This window comes from Salvelinus namaycush, unplaced genomic scaffold (genome assembly GCF_016432855.1).
Source record: "Salvelinus namaycush isolate Seneca unplaced genomic scaffold, SaNama_1.0 Scaffold110, whole genome shotgun sequence".
In the NCBI taxonomy this organism is placed as follows: Eukaryota; Metazoa; Chordata; class Actinopteri; order Salmoniformes; family Salmonidae; genus Salvelinus; species Salvelinus namaycush.
This window is the reverse complement of record NW_024057787.1, coordinates 206,634-223,767: the sequence shown is the minus strand read 5'-3', so window position 1 is coordinate 223,767 and position 17,134 is coordinate 206,634. Positions and strand designations below refer to the sequence as shown.

Sequence of the window (17,134 nt, the reverse complement as noted above, 5' to 3'; positions counted from 1 at the left end):
ACGTTTGTCACCGTTATAGTGCAATTAATGTATTGTTTAGTGTTGTGTTGTGTAGTGGCTTTGTTGGCATGAATCAAGATTAAAAAAAATTCCTTGCCCCACCAAGATTTACTGCTAAAATCACCACTGGACAACAACTAGGTTGTAGTAAATATTTCATTTTACAACAACTTGGGATGTGCCAAGAACATTGATCATATAAAATAAATGTGACTTTCACCGTCAGTTGTTGACTAGATAGTTGTGAGCAGTATGGCAGAAATGACTGGGGGCTGTAGGGGGAACATGGAATGGAGTATTTAGAAGATACTCAAGGCCCTGGGGGATGTAGGGGGAACCTGGATTGGAACATTTAGAAGATACTCAAGGCCCTGGGGGATGTAGGGGAAACCTGGAATGGAGCATTTAGAAGATACTCAAGGTCCTGGGGGCTGTAGGGGGAACCTGGATTGGAGTATTTAGAAGATACTCAAGGTTCTGGGGGCTGTTAAGGGAACCTGGAATGGAGCATTTAGAAGATACTCAAGGCCCTGCGGGCTGTACGGGAACTGAGTTGTTTTGATGTCATTCAGAACAGGTGAAAAAACAGGCTACATGGTTGAGGAAAATTATTTATTTAATTCTATATGATACAAAGACAAAAGCAATATCTTAGCTAGATGATTAAATGAAAAATAATGGTTTTGCACAAAGCAAACACAATAAAACAATAGGACTACATTAGTTTAATGTTTAAATAAAATAATGATGAACTACTATAGAGACCAAAATGGGAAAATAAAGTAAATAATTATAATAATTGAATTATCCTGTCCTGTATGTTTTCTAACTCTGTAACATGTAACGGCATAACATTATACTGAACCTGTAACAATAATGCCTGAACCTCAACACATTTTTTTACATTTACATTTTAGTCATTTAGCAGACGCTCTTATCCAGAGCGACTTACAGTAGAGTGCATACATTTTATTACATTTTTTTACATACTGAGACAAGGATATCCCTACCGGCCAAACCCTCCCTACCAGCCAAACCCTCCCTAACCCGGACGACGCTATGCCAATTGTGCGTCGCCCCACGGATCTCCCGGTTGCGGCCGGCTGCGACAGAGCCTGGGCGCGAACCCAGCCCAGCCTGGGCGCGAACCCAGAGACTCTGGTGGCGCAGCTAGCACTGCGATGCAGTGCCCTAGACCACTGCGCCACCCGGGAGACTATCAGGGCAACACCTATCAGTTGATCTGTATAGACATGAAAAGTTAAGGCATTTACAATGTATCAACCATAATGCTATGCAGTATATGACCAGTATATGACTGATGTTAAAGGAGAGCTGCTGAATGAATAATACAACACACATTATATTAAAACACATTCCAATCAGAATAATACATGTATCAGTTAATAGATCACATTTGATCAAATGCCACTATTGTTCCAGCAGGTGGAGCTACAATGTAACAACATACAGCATTGTGACTCACAGTTCTATATTAGAATTCCATGAGTTCCATTCTGATGGTTGTTATGGTGATCAGGTGATCTCAGCCTCACTCTTCTTCAACATGATCACCTGTTCAACACAGAAGTAGTACATCAGCGTGGCCATGTATTTACTTATCCAATACAGAACCACTTAGAAATGTTAATCAGATCAGATGATTTACTAGTCAATACTGTGCTAATTAGAATCCTATCAAATTACTTCCAATGAGGCTCCTGCTTATGTCCAGATCTCCCATATCAATACCAGGGCTATTTACTCCTTATATCCAGCTCTCCCATATCAATACCAGGGCTATTTACTGATATGTCCAGCTCTCCCATATCAATACCAGGGCTATTTACTCCTTCTATCCAGCTCTCCCATATCAATACCAGGGCTATTTACTGATATGTCCAGCTCTCCAATATCAATACCAGTTTTTTTTACTCTTCATCAATACCAGGGATATTTACTCCTTATCTCCAGCTCTCCCTCATCAATACCAGGGCTATTTACTCCTTATGTCCAGCTCTTCCATATCAATACCAGGGCCATTTACTCATCAATACCAGGGCAATTTACTCCTTATGTCAAGCTTTCCCACATCAATACCAGGGCTAATTACTCCATATCGATACCAGGGATATTTACTCCTTATCAATACCAGGGCTATTTACTCCATATCAATACCAGGGCTATTTACTCCATATCAATACCAGGGCTATTTACTCCATATCAATACCAGGGCTATTTACTCCATATCAATACCAGGGCTATTTACTCCATATCAATACCAGGGCTATTTACTGATATGTCCAGCTCTCCAATATCAATACCATTTTTTTTTTACTCCACATCAATACCAGGGATATTTACTCCTTATCTCCAGCTCTCCCTCATCAATACCAGGGCTATTTACTCCATATCAATACTAGGGCTATTTACTCCATATCAATACCAGGGCTATTTACTCCATATCAATACCAGGGCTACTTACTCCATATCAATACCAGGGCTATTACTCCTTATCAATACCAGGGCTATTTACTCCATACCAATACTAGGGCTATTTACTCCATATCAATACCAGGGCTATTTACTCCATATATATACCAGTGCTATTCACTCCTTATGTCCAGCTCTCCCTCATCAAAACCAGGGCTATTTACTCCTTATGTGCAGCTTTTCCATATCAATACCAGGACTTTTTACTCATTATCAATACCAGGGCTATTTACTTATTATCAGTACGTGGCAATTTACTCCTTAGCAATACCTGAGATATTTACTCCTTATCACTACCTTGAATATTTACTTCTTATCGGTATGTGGGCTATTTACTTCTCATCAATACCCAGGATATTTACTTCTTATCAATACCCAGGATATTTACTCCTTTTCAATACCCAGGATATTTACTTCGCACCAATACGCAGGGTATTTACTCTTTTTCAATACCATGGCTATTTACACCTTATCACGTATCAGTTCATATCAGTTCCCTTACATATTGTGGTAGTTAATCCATCCTACTTTCTACTTCTACTAAGAGGTACATAATATAGTACACACTGTGTTCAGAATACCATATTGTGCCACTGCAGCTGTTCTGATGTAAGGTAGAAACTCACCTAATTGGTCTTGGTGTGTCTTCCTGGGTAATCTGGTTTCCCCTAAACAGACAGTTATCAACACTTTACAACATGGTTCAATCAGAGGTACAGTTATCAACACTTTACAACATGGTTCAATCAGAGCTACAGTTATCAACACTTTACAACATGGTTCAATCAGAGATACAGTTATCAACACTTTACAACATGGTTCAATCAGAGATACAGTTATCAACACTTTACAACATGGTTCAATCAGAGCTACAGTTATCAGCACTTTACAACATAACTCAGTCAGAACTACTGCAGAATTGTGAGTATTTTTGATATTATTCTGATTTACAACAGGTATTCTGTTGGAATGAGGTGATCCTGTATAAACTCAGGTTCTCACCTTGAGCCCTGCTCCTGCAGCATTTCACCAGCAGTATGATGGTCACCAGCAGGTAGGGAGACCCCACCAGTAGACTACACAGCAGCCTGGTTAGAGACATGGACAACACTGGGACTGCTGGAGATGGAATGGGTAGGGGGACCCCACCAGTAGACTACACAGCAGCCTGGGAAGAGACATGGACAACACTGGGACTGCTGGAGATGGAATGGGTAGGGGGACCCCACCAGTAGACTACACAGCAGCCTGGGTAGAGTCATGGACAACACTGGAGATGGTGCTGAGAGAGACATGAAAATACACACCCATATACACAGACATACACATATATACACACACACACACACACACACACACACACACACACACACACACACACACACACACACACACACACACACACACACACACACACACACACACACACACACACACACACACACATAGATTCATAATTGTGTTCATAAATGTAAAATGTGCAGTATATTTATACTGGAGATTGAAAATATTTGGCATGGGTCCTCAGATCCTCAAAAGGTTCTACATTGAGAGCATCCTGACTGGTTGCATCACTGCCTGGTATGACAACTGCTCGGCCTCCGACCACAAGGCACTACAGAGGGTAGTGTGTACGGCCCAGTACATTGCTGGGGCAAAGCTTCCTGCCATCCAGGACCTCTCTACTAGGTGGTGTCAGAGGAAGGCCCTAAAAATTGTCAAAGACTCCAGCCACCCTAGTCATAGACTGTTCTCTCTGCTACCGCACGGCAAGTGGTACCGGAGCGCCAAGTCTAGATCCAAGATGCTTCTAAACAGCTTCTACCCCCAAGCCTGAAGACTCCTGAACATCTAGTCAAATGGCTACCCAGACTATTTGCATCCCCCCCCCCCCCCCCAGCTACCTCCCCTCACCACTGCCACTCTCTGCTGTTATCTATGCATAGTCTCTTTAATAACGCTACCTACATGTACATACTACCTCAACTAACTGGTGCCCCCGCACATTGACTCTGTACTGGCACCCCCATGTACAGTGGGCTCCAAAATGACGTGCACCCCTGACTGGCAATGCACAAACCATACTTAAAAAAATATAAACAATATAATTATAGAGACAAACTCAAAATACCAACATGTGAAAAATACTGTACTTTATTAATGTTTCAATGGAACCCAACAAAATCATTTATTGATTTGATTAAAAATCAATGTACTCCAAATCAAGGTTTCACAATTAATGGCACCCTTAAATATTATTGTAAATAACATCTACCAACATTAAACCAGGAATTAAATTACATAAACTTATTTAATGTTATCTAAGTGTTAAGGAACTATATTGAGCCATTACATCACTTCCTGTTTCACTAGGGTATAAAAATGAGGTAACACACATGCAATATCCCTTTGTCATCCAACACCATGAAGAAAAGAAAAGAACTGGCAGTTCTAAAGAGACAGATGGTCGTAGACCTTCATAAATCTGATAATGGCTACAAGAAGATCCACAAACAATTTAATATACCATTGAGCAGGGCAATTATACAAATTTAAAAGATGTGGAACAGTTGAAAACGTCACGTGTATCGGACGCAAATGCATTTTGCCCCCCAGGATAGGGAGGAAGATCGTGAGAGAAGCAACAAAATCCCCAAGAATCACTGTGAAAGAATTGCAGGCCTTGATGGCGTCTTGGGGTCACCAGGGTTCAAAAAGCACCATCAGACGCCACCTCCACATCCACAGGCTCTTTGGAGGGGTTGCCAGAAGAAAGCACTTAACTTTTTAGGGATAGGGGGCAGCATTTTCACTTTGGATGAATAGCGTGCCCAAGTTGAGCTGCCTCCTACTCTGTCCCAGATGCTAATATATTATTATTATTATTACTATTGTATATAAAACACTCTGAAGTTTCTAAAACTGTTTGAATGATGTCTGTGAGTATAACAGAACTCATATGGCAGGCAAAAACCTGAGAAAAAATCCAAACAGGAAGTGAGAATTCTGAGACTGGTCAATGTTCATCTCATCGCCGATTCAATTCCCTGTAAGATATGGATCTGTTTGCACTTCCTACATCTTCCACTAGATGTCAACAGTCTGTAGAACGTGGAATGAAGCCTCTAGTGTGATGTGGGGCCAGATGAGAGGTGTTTCAGTCATTTGTCTGGCAGAATGCCAGTTCCTGGTCATGCGCTTTCCTCATGATATTGCCTTGCGTTCCATAACTTCTACAGACATGAAGGAATGCTCCGGTTGGAACGTTATTGGATATATATGATAACAACATCCTGAAGATTGATTCTCTACTTAGTTTGACCAGTTTATTCGACCTGTTAAATAACTTTTTGAAGTTTTCGTCCGAGATCGCCTGCATTTGCGCGAGTGTTTGGACATGTGCACTAAACATGCTAGCAAAAGTAGCTACTTAGACATAAGTAATGGACATTATCGAACAAAACAACGATTTATTGTGAAACTAGGATTCCTGGGAGTGCATTCTGATGAAGATGATCAAAGGTAAGGGAATATTTATGATGTAATTTCGTATTTCTGTTGACTCCAACATGGCGGAGAAATGTTGTTTTGTTTGAGCGCCGTCTCAGATTATTGCATGGTGTGCTTTTTACGTAAAGTTTTTTTGAAATCTAACACAGCGGTTGCATTAAGAACAAGTGTATCTTTAATTATTTGTAAAACATGTATCTTTCATCAAAGTTTATGATGAGTATTTCTGTTATTTGACATGGCTCTCTGCAATTTCTCCGGATATTTTGGAGGCATTTCTGAACATGGCGCCAATGTAAACCGAGATTTGTGGATATAAATATGCACATTATCGAACAAAACATAAATGTATTGTGTAACATGATGTCCTATGAGTGTCATCTGATGAAGATCATCAAAGGTTAGTGATTAATTTTATCTCTATTTCTGCTTTTTGTGATTACTATCTTTTGCTGGGAAAACGGCTGTGTGTTTTTTGAACTTGGTGGTGATCTAACAATCATATGTTGTGTTTTCGCTGAAAAGCATTTTTTAAATCGGACATGATGGGTAGATTAACTTCTTGTCAATAGGGGGGCGCTGTTTCACTTTGGAAAAAATCGTGTCCAAATGAAACGGCCTCGTACTCTTTTCTAGATCATACAATATGCATATTATTATTACTATTGGATAGAAAACACTCAGAAGTTTCTAAAACTGTTTGAATTATGTCTGTGAGTAAAATAGAACTCATTTTGCAGCTAACTTCCATGCAGGAAGTGAAAAATCTGAAAACGAGGCTCTGTTTCAGGGCCTGCCTATTCAATTGCCTTATATTTATCGATATGCAGGCACTTCATACGCCTTCCACTAGATGTCAACAGGCAGTGGAAGGTGGAATGGGGTGTCTAGCTTGATCTGAGGCCGAACAAGAGCTTTTGGAGTGGCAGGTCCGGAATTTTCTTTGTCTACCAATGCGCGCCGCGGCGGAGCTCGACATTGGCTTCTGAAAAGCGTTACGTATACACGGCGAATATCTCCGGCTCTGATTGTATTTGATACATGTGATAATAACATCATAAAGTACGTTTTTTCAACCGAGTTTTATCAGTTTATTCAACGTTTATTGGAACTTTTGGAATTTTCCGTTCTTTGCGTCAAGAGAAGATGGGCATGTTCGCGCCACATGGCTAGCTTAGGTTGCTTATTCGTCAGAAGAAATGGACATTCTAAAACCAAACAACGATTTATTCTGGACCAAGGACTCCTTGTACAACATTCTGATGGAAGCTCAACAAAAGTAAGAAAACATTTATGATGTTATTTCGTATTTCTGTGTAAAATGTTGAGTCGTATTCTCCGCCGTTTTGGTGAGCGCTGTCTCGCAATAATGCAATCTGTATGTTATGCTAAAGTTATTTAAATATGCTAAAAAGTTAAAGTTATTTTTTAAAATCTAACACAGCGGTTGCAGTTCGCGATAGAGGGCGCTATTTCCACTTATTTTTGATTATGTATAATACAATTATGTTTTGTTCGAAAATGTGCATATTTAGAGCTACAAATCCTGATTATACATTGTGAATACGTAGCATCGATTCACCAGAATCTCCAGAGATATTTTGGACACTCACCTAATCTGACCAAAGAACTCATCATAAACTTTACATAAAAATACTTGTTGTATGGCAAATGAAAGATACACTGGTTCTTAATGAGTGAAAGTTAAATATTTCAAAAAAATATTTTTGAATTTCCCGCGCTGCCTTTTCAGCGGAATGTTGTGGGGGGGTTCCGCTAGCGGAACGTGTGTCATAGAAAGGTTAATGACCCCAAGACGGAAGCGCTTGGAGGCAAAACGTAATTTAAATTATGATTGGAAGAAGGCGCTCTGGTCAGATGAGACCAAAATGTAACGTTTCGGTCAGATACAGCTTCGGCATGTTTGGCGTCGAAACAGAGATGCATACAAGGAGAGGCACCTCATACCCACGGTGAAATAAACATCATATATAAACAGGTCTCTCCAGGATCACAGCTCCAGCTGTATATAATATATAAACATCATATATAAACAGGTCTCTCCAGGATCACAGCTCCAGCTGTATATAATATATAAACAGGTTTCTCCAGGATCACAGCTCCAGCTGTATATAATATATAAACAGGTCTCTCCAGGATCACAGCTCCAGCTGTATATAATATATAAACATCATATATAAACAGGTCTCTCCAGGATCACAGCTCCAGCTGTATATAATATATAAACAGGCCTCTCCAGGATCACAGCTCCAGCTGTATATAATATATAAACATCATATATAAACAGGTCTCTCCAGGAACACAGCTCCAGCTGTATATAATATATAAACATCATATATAAACAGGTCTCTCTAGGATCACAGCTCCAGCTGTATATAATATATAAACAGGTCTCTCCAGGATCACAGCTCCAGCTGTAAATAATATATAAACAGGTCTCTCCAGGATCACAGCTCCAGCTGTATATAATATATAAACATCATATATAAACAGGTCTCTCCAGGAACACAGCTCCAGCTGTATATAATATATAAACATCATATATAAACAGGTCTCTCCAGGATCACAGCTCCAGCTGTATATAATATATAAACAGGTCTCTCCAGGATCACAGCTCCAGCTGTATATTATATATAAACATCATATATAAACATCATAACATCAGCTGTCTGAATCCAGATGAACCACTAAACACTATATTGTTGGTAGATGGTGTTTTGGGACATACCATGTACTGTGATGTTGACAGCATTGCTGTGTTCTCCAGACCCAGACTCACACCAGTACACTCCACTGTGTGATGGTATTAGTGACACGATACATGAAGACCCTTGTTGTTTTCCCCATTTTCTTCCACAATCTGAACGCTCCCCAGAGACTGTGTATCTCTTCAGTCTCCATCCAGCAGAGTTCCCCTGAACCTCACAGCTCAGAGAGACAGACTCATATTCAAAGAACTGACATCTTTCAGGATTGACACTCAGAGAGGCTGGATAAGAGAGAGAGCGAGAGAGAGAGAGAGAGAGAGAGAAAGAGAGAGAGAGAGCGAGAGAGAGAGAGAGTTTCATTGTCTAAAGTAAATTATAAAATATTCTAACAGAGATACTGAAACACAGCAGAGAAAGGCTATTCTCTAGCTGGTTAACCTAGTGATGAGGGGAGGATACTATCCTAACCACTAGGCTACCTGCCGCCCCAATATACAGTGTCCTCTGTAATTATTGGGACATTGAAGGGTAGGTAGGGTCAGTGTGCGGTATGTAGGAGGTAGTTTAGGGTAGTTCATAGATATTGTGGTATGCAGTGTCCTCTGTAATTATTGGGACAAATTCCATTTTCACACATTTCTACAAGGGTTCTCCTTTGAAGGAAAAACCTTTTGGAATGCTTTTTTCTCAGTGTGTAGAGACAGGACGTCATAGAAAAACATGGAGGATCAGAGAAGAAACGCTATGTAAGCACTTTGGTTCAGGTGAGTATAGAATTAGCAGGACTTCCTTCTCCAAATAGGACTCAGAGGTTTTTATCTCCTCAAATGTAATAAAAAAAATCATTTCATATTATAATTAAGAATTTAAGCAATTCTTGAACTACCTTTTCAGGAGAAAATATGCATTTTGTTTGGTGAAATGTAGAGACAGTAGATCTTTCTCCAGATTAAGTCCTGGTCTGTCATAATATAATAGAGACAGTAGATCTAGCTGGCCTGTCATAATATAATAGAGACAGTAGATCTAGCTGGTCTGTCATAATATAATAGAGACAGTAGATATTTCTCCAGATTATGTCCTGGTCTGTCATAATATAATAGAGACAGTAGATCTTTCTCCAGATTATGTCCTGGTCTGTCATAATATAATAGAGACAGTAGATGTAGCTGGTCTGTCATAATATAATAGAGACAATAGATCTAGCTGGTCTGTCATAATATAATAGAGACTGTAGATCTTTCTCCAGATTATGTCATGGTCTACTGTAATAGAGATAATATAATAGAGACAGTAGATCTTTCTCCAGATTATGTCCTGGTCTGTCATAATATAATAGAGACAGTAGATCTAGCTGGTCTTTCATAATATAATAGAGACAATCGATCTAGCTGGTCATAATATAATAGAGACAGTAGATCTTTCTCCAGATTATGTCCTGGTCTGTCATAATATAATAGAGACAGTAGATCTTTCTACAGACTATGTCCTGGTCTGTCATAATATAATAGAGACAGTAGATCTAGCTGGTATTTCATAATATAATAGAGACAATCGATCTAGCTGGTCTGTCATAAAATAATAGAGACAGTAGATCTAGCTGGTCTGTCATAATATAATAGAGACAGTAGATCTTTCTCCAGATTATGTCCTGGTCTGTCATAATATAATAGAGACAGTATATCTAGCTGGTCTGTCATAATATAAGAGAGACAGTAGATCTTTCTCCAGATTTTGTCCTGGTCTGTCATAATATAATAGATACAATAGATCTAGCTGGTCTGTCATAATATAATAGAGACAATAGATCTTTCTCTAGATTATGTCCTGGTCTGTCATAATATAATAGAGACAGTAGATCTTTCTCCAGATTTTGTCCTGGTCTGTTATAATATAATAGAGACAATAGATCTAGCTGGTCTGTCATAATATACTAGAGACAGTAGATATTTCTCCAGATTATGTCCTGGTCTGTCATAATATAATAGAGACAGTAGATCTAGCTAGTCTGTCATAATATAATAGAGACAGTAGATGTAGCTGGTCTGTCATAATATAATAGAGACAGTAGATGTAGCTGGTCTGTCATAATATAATAGAGACAGTAGATGTAGCTAGTCTGTCATAATATAATAGAGACAGTAGATCTTTCTCCAGATTATGTCCTGGTCTGTCATAATATAATAGAGACAGTAGATATAGCTTGTCTGTCATAATATAATAGAGACAGTAGATCTTTCTCCAGATTATGTCCTGGTCTGTCATAATATAATAGAGACAATAGATCTTTCTCCAGATTAAGTCCTGGTCTGTCATAATATAATAGAGACAGTAGATCTAGCTGGTCTGTCATAATATAATAGAGACAGTAGATCTTTCTCCAGATTATGACCTGGTCTGTCATAATATAATAGAGACAGTAGATCTTTCTCCAGATTATGTCCTGGTCTGTCATAATATAATAGAGACAGTAGATGTAGCTGGTCTGTCATAATATAATAGAGACAGTAGATGTAGCTGGTCTGTCATAATAAAATAGAGACAGTAGATCTTTCTCCATATTATGTCCTGGTCTGTCATAATATAATAGAGACAGTAGATATAGCTGGTCTGTCATAATATAATAGAGACAGTAGATCTAGCTGGTCTGTCATAACATAATAGAGACAGTAGATATTTCTCCAGATTATGTCCTGGTCTGTCATAATATAATAGAGACAGTATATCTAGCTGGTCTGTCATAATATAATAGAGACAGTAGACCTTTCTCCAGATTTTGTCCTGGTCTGTCATAATATAATAGATACAATAGATCTAGCTGGTCTGTCATAATATAATAGAGACAGTAGATCTTTCTCCAGATTATGTCCTGGTCTGTCATAATATAATAGAGACAGTAGATATAGCTGGTCTGTCATAATATAATAGAGACAGTAGATCTTTCTCCAGATTATGTCCTGGTCTGTCATAATATAATAGAGTCAGTAGATCTTTCTCCAGATTATGTCATGGTCTGTCATAATATAATAGAGACAGTCGATCTTTCTCCAGATTATGTCCTGGTCTGTCATAATATAATAGAGACAGTAGATCTTTCTACAGACTATGTCCTGGTCTTTCATAATATAATAGAGACAATCGATCTAGCTGGTCTGTCATAATATAATAGAGACAGTAGATCTAGCTGGTCTGTCATAATAAAATAAAGACAGTAGATATTTCTCCAGATTATGTCCTGGTCTGTCATAATATAATAGAGACAGTATATCTAGCTGGTCTGTCATAATATAATAGAGACAGTATATCTTTCTCCAGATTATGTCCTGGTCTGTCATAATATAATAGAGACAGTAGATCTTTCTCCAGATTATGTCCTGGTCTGTCATAATATAACAGAGACAGTAGATCTAGCTAGTCTGTCATAATATAATAGAGACAGTAGATCTTTCTCCAGATTATGTCCTGGTCTGTCATAATATAATAGAGACAATAGATCTAGCTGGTCTGTCATAATATAATAGAGACAGTAGATCATTCTCCAGATTATGTCCTGGTCTGTCATAATATAATAGAGACAGTAGATCTTTCTCCAGATTATGTCCTGGTCTGTCATAATATAATAGAGACAGTAGATCTTTCTCCAGATTATATCCTGGTCTGTCATAATATAATAGAGACAGTAGATCTAGCTGGTCTTTCATAATATAATAGAGACAGTAGATATTTCTCCAGATTATGTCCTGGTCTGTCATAATATAATACAGACAGTAGATGTGGCTGGTCTGTCATAATATAATAGAGACAGTAGATCTTTCTCCAGATTATGTCCTGGTCTGTCATAATATAATAGAGACAGTAGATGTAGCTGGTCTGTCATAATATAATAGAGACAGTAGATGTAGCTGGTCTGTCATAATTTAATAGAGACAGTAGATCTTTCTCCAGATTATGTCCTGGTCTGTCATAATATAATAGAGACAGTAGATATAGCTGGTCTGTCATAATATAATAGAGACAGTAGATCTAGCTGGTTTGTCATAATATAATAGAGACAGTAGATATTTCTCCAGATAATGTCCTGGTCTGTCATAATATAATAGAGACAGTATATCTAGCTGGTCTGTCATAATATAATAGAGACAGTAGATCTTTCTCCAGATTATGTCCTGGTCTGTCATAATATAATAGAGACAGTATATCTAGCTGGTCTGTCATAATATAATAGAGACAGTATATCTTTCTCCAGATTATGTCCTGGTCTGTCATAATATAATAGAGACAGTAGATCTTTCTCCAGATTATGTCCTGGTCTGTCATAATATAATAGAGACAGTAGATCTAGCTAGTCTGTCATAATATAATAGAGACAGTAGATCTTTCTCCAGATTATGTCCTGGTCTGTCATAATATAATAGAGACAATAGATCTAGCTGGTCTGTCATAATATAATAGAGACAGTAGATCATTCTCCAGATTATGTCCTGGTCTGTCATAATATAATAGAGACAGTAGATCTTTCTCCAGATTATGTCCTGGTCTGTCATAATATAATAGAGACAGTAGATCTTTCTCCAGATTATATCCTGGTCTGTCATAATATAATAGAGACAGTAGATCTAGCTGGTCTTTCATAATATAATAGAGACAGTAGATATTTCTCCAGATTATGTCCTGGTCTGTCATAATATAATACAGACAGTAGATGTAGCTGGTCTGTCATAATATAATAGAGACAGTAGATCTTTCTCCAGATTATGTCCTGGTCTGTCATAATATAATAGAGACAGTAGATATAGCTGGTCTGTCATAATATAATAGAGACAGTAGATCTAGCTGGTCTGTCATAATATAATAGAGACAGTAGATATTTCTCCAGATAATGTCCTGGTCTGTCATAATATAATAGAGACAGTATATCTAGCTGGTCTGTCATAATATAATAGAGACAGTAGATCTTTCTCCAGATTTTGTCCTGGTCTGTCATAATATAATAGAAACAATAGATCTAGCTGGTCTGTCATAATATAATAGAGACAGTAGATCTTTCTCCAGATTATGTCCTGGTCTGTCATAATATAATAGAGACAGTAGATATAGCTGGTCTGTCATAATATAATAGAGACAGTAGACCTTACTACAGAGTATGTCCTGGTCTGTCACACTATAAGACAGAACAGTAGACCTTACTACAGAGTATGTCCTGGTCTGTCACACTATAAGACAGAACAGTAGACCTTACTACAGAGTATGTCCTGGTCTGTCATAATATAATAGAGACAGTAGATCTAGCTGGTCTTTCATAATATAATAGAGACAATCGATCTAGCTGGTCTGTCATAATATAATAGAGACAGTATATCTAGCTGGTCTGTCATAATATAATAGAGACAGTAGATCTTTCTCCAGATTTTGTCCTGGTCTGTCATAATATAATAGATACAATAGATCTAGCTGGTCTGTCATAATATAATAGAGACAGTAGATCTTTCTCTAGATTATGTCCTGGTCTGTCATAATATAATAGAGACAGTAGATCTATCTCCAGATTTTGTCCTGGTCTGTTATAATATAATAGAGACAATAGATCTAGCTGGTCTGTCATAATATAATAGAGACAGTAGATCTTTCTCCAGATTATGTCCTGGTCTGTCATAATATAATAGAGACAGTAGATCTTTCTACAGACTATGTCCTGGTCTGTCATAATATAATAGAGACAGTAGATCTAGCTGGTCTTTCATAATATAATAGAGACAATCGATCTAGCTGGTCTGTCATAATATAATAGAGACAGTAGATCTAGCTGGTCTGTCATAATATAATAGAGACAGTAGATCTTTCTCCAGATTATGTCCTGGTCTGTCATAATATAATAGAGACAGTAGATCTAGCTGGTCTGTCATAAAATAATAGAGACAGTAGATCTTTCTCCAGATTTTGTCCTGGTCTGTCATAATACAATTGAGACAGTAGATCTAGCTGGTCTGTCATAATATAATAGAGACAGTAGATCTTTCTCCAGATTATGTCCTGGTCTGTCATAATATAATAGATACAGTAGATCTTTCTCCAGATTTTGTCCTGGTTTTTAATAATACAATTGAGACAGTAGATCTTTCTCCAGATTTTGTCCTGGTCTGTCATAATATAATAGAGACAGTAGATCTTTCTCCAGATTTTGTCCTGGTCTGTCATAATACAATTGAGACAATAGATCTTTCTCCCGATTATGTCCTGGTCTGTCATAATATAATAGAGACAGTAGATCTAGCTAGTCTGTCATAATATAATAGAGACAGTAGATGTAGCTGGTCTGTCATAATATAATAGAGACAGTAGATGTAGCTGGTCTGTCATAATATAATAGAGACAGTAGATGTAGCTAGTCTGTCATAATATAATAGAGACAGTAGATCTTTCTCCAGATTATGTCCTGGTCTGTCATAATATAATAGAGACAGTATATCTTTCTCCAGATTATGACCTGGTCTGTCATAATATAATAGAGACAGTAGATCTTTCTCCAGATTTTGTCCTGGTCTGTCATAATACAATTGAGACAATAGATCTTTCTCCCGATTATGTCCTGGTCTGTCATAATATAATAGAGACAGTAGATCTAGCTAGTCTGTCATAATATAATAGAGACAGTAGATGTAGCTGGTCTGTCATAATATAATAGAGACAGTAGATGTAGCTGGTCTGTCATAATATAATAGAGACAGTAGATGTAGCTAGTCTGTCATAATATAATAGAGACAGTAGATCTTTCTCCAGATTATGTCCTGGTCTGTCATAATATAATAGAGACAGTATATCTTTCTCCAGATTATGACCTGGTCTGTCATAATATAATAGAGACAGTAGATCTTTCTCCAGATTATGTCCTGGTCTGTCATAATATAATAGAGACAGTAGATGTAGCTGGTCTGTCATAATATAATAGAGACTGTAGATCTTTCTCCAGATTATGTCATGGTCTACTGTAATAGAGATAATATAATAGAGACAGTAGATCTTTCTCCAGATTATGTCCTGGTCTGTCATAATATAATAGAGACAGTAGATCTAGCTGGTCTTTCATAATATAATAGAGACAATCGATCTAGCTGGTCATAATATAATAGAGACAGTAGATCTTTCTCCAGATTATGTCCTGGTCTGTCATAATATAATAGAGACAGTAGATCTTTCTACAGACTATGTCCTGGTCTGTCATGATATAATAGAGACAGTAGATCTAGCTGGTATTTCATAATATAATAGAGACAATCGATCTAGCTGGTCTGTCATAAAATAATAGAGACAGTAGATCTAGCTGGTCTGTCATAATATAATAGAGACAGTAGATCTTTCTCCAGATTATGTCCTGGTCTGTCATAATATAATAGAGACAGTATATCTAGCTGGTCTGTCATAATATAAAAGAGACAGTAGATCTTTCTCCAGATTTTGTCCTGGTCTGTCATAATATAATAGATACAATAGATCTAGCTGGTCTGTCATAATATAATAGAGACAATAGATCTTTCTCTAGATTATGTCCTGGTCTGTCATAATATAATAGAGACAGTAGATCTTTCTCCAGATTTTGTCCTGGTCTGTTATAATATAATAGAGACAATAGATCTAGCTGGTCTGTCATAATATAATAGAGACAGTAGATATTTCTCCAGATTATGTCCTGGTCTGTCATAATATAATAGAGACAGTAGATCTAGCTAGTCTGTCATAATATAATAGAGACAGTAGATGTAGCTGGTCTGTCATAATATAATAGAGACAGTAGATGTAGCTGGTCTGTCATAATATAATAGAGACAGTAGATGTAGCTAGTCTGTCATAATATAATAGAGACAGTAGATCTTTCTCCAGATTATGTCCTGGTCTGTCATAATATAATAGAGACAGTAGATATAGCTTGTCTGTCATAATATAATAGAGACAGTAGATCTTTCTCCAGATTATGTCCTGGTCTGTCATAATATAATAGAGACAATAGATCTTTCTCCAGATTAAGTCCTGGTCTGTCATAATATAATAGAGACAGTAGATCTAGCTGGTCTGTCATGATATAATAGAGACAGTAGATCTTTCTCCAGATTAAGTCCTGGTCTGTTATAATATAATAGAGACAGTAGATCTAGCTGGTCTGTCATAATATAATAGAGACAGTATATCTTTCTCCAGATTATGTCCTGGTCTGTCATAATATAATAGAGACAGTAGATCTTTCTCCAGATTATGTCCTGGTCTGTCATAATATAATAGAGACAGTAGATGTAGCTGGTCTGTCATAATATAATAGAAACAGTAGATGTAGCTGGTCTGTCATAATAAAATAGAGACAGTAGATCTTTCTCCATATTATGTCCTGGTCTGTCATAATATAATAGAGACAG

At 37.5% G+C, this 17,134-nt stretch overlaps 1 protein-coding gene across 1 annotated transcript in view; it reads right to left on the bottom strand.

The window, feature by feature from the left end:
* Positions 1–1,146: 1,146 nt before the first annotated feature.
* Positions 1,147–17,134, bottom strand: part of LOC120035736 — a 106,010-nt gene continuing 90,022 nt past the window's right edge. Inside the window, exon 4 of the mRNA XM_038982297.1 lies at positions 1,147–1,575. Within this exon, the coding sequence (XP_038838225.1) occupies positions 1,553–1,575 (23 nt within the window). The 3' untranslated portion in view covers positions 1,147–1,552. The remainder of the gene's footprint in view (positions 1,576–17,134) is intronic.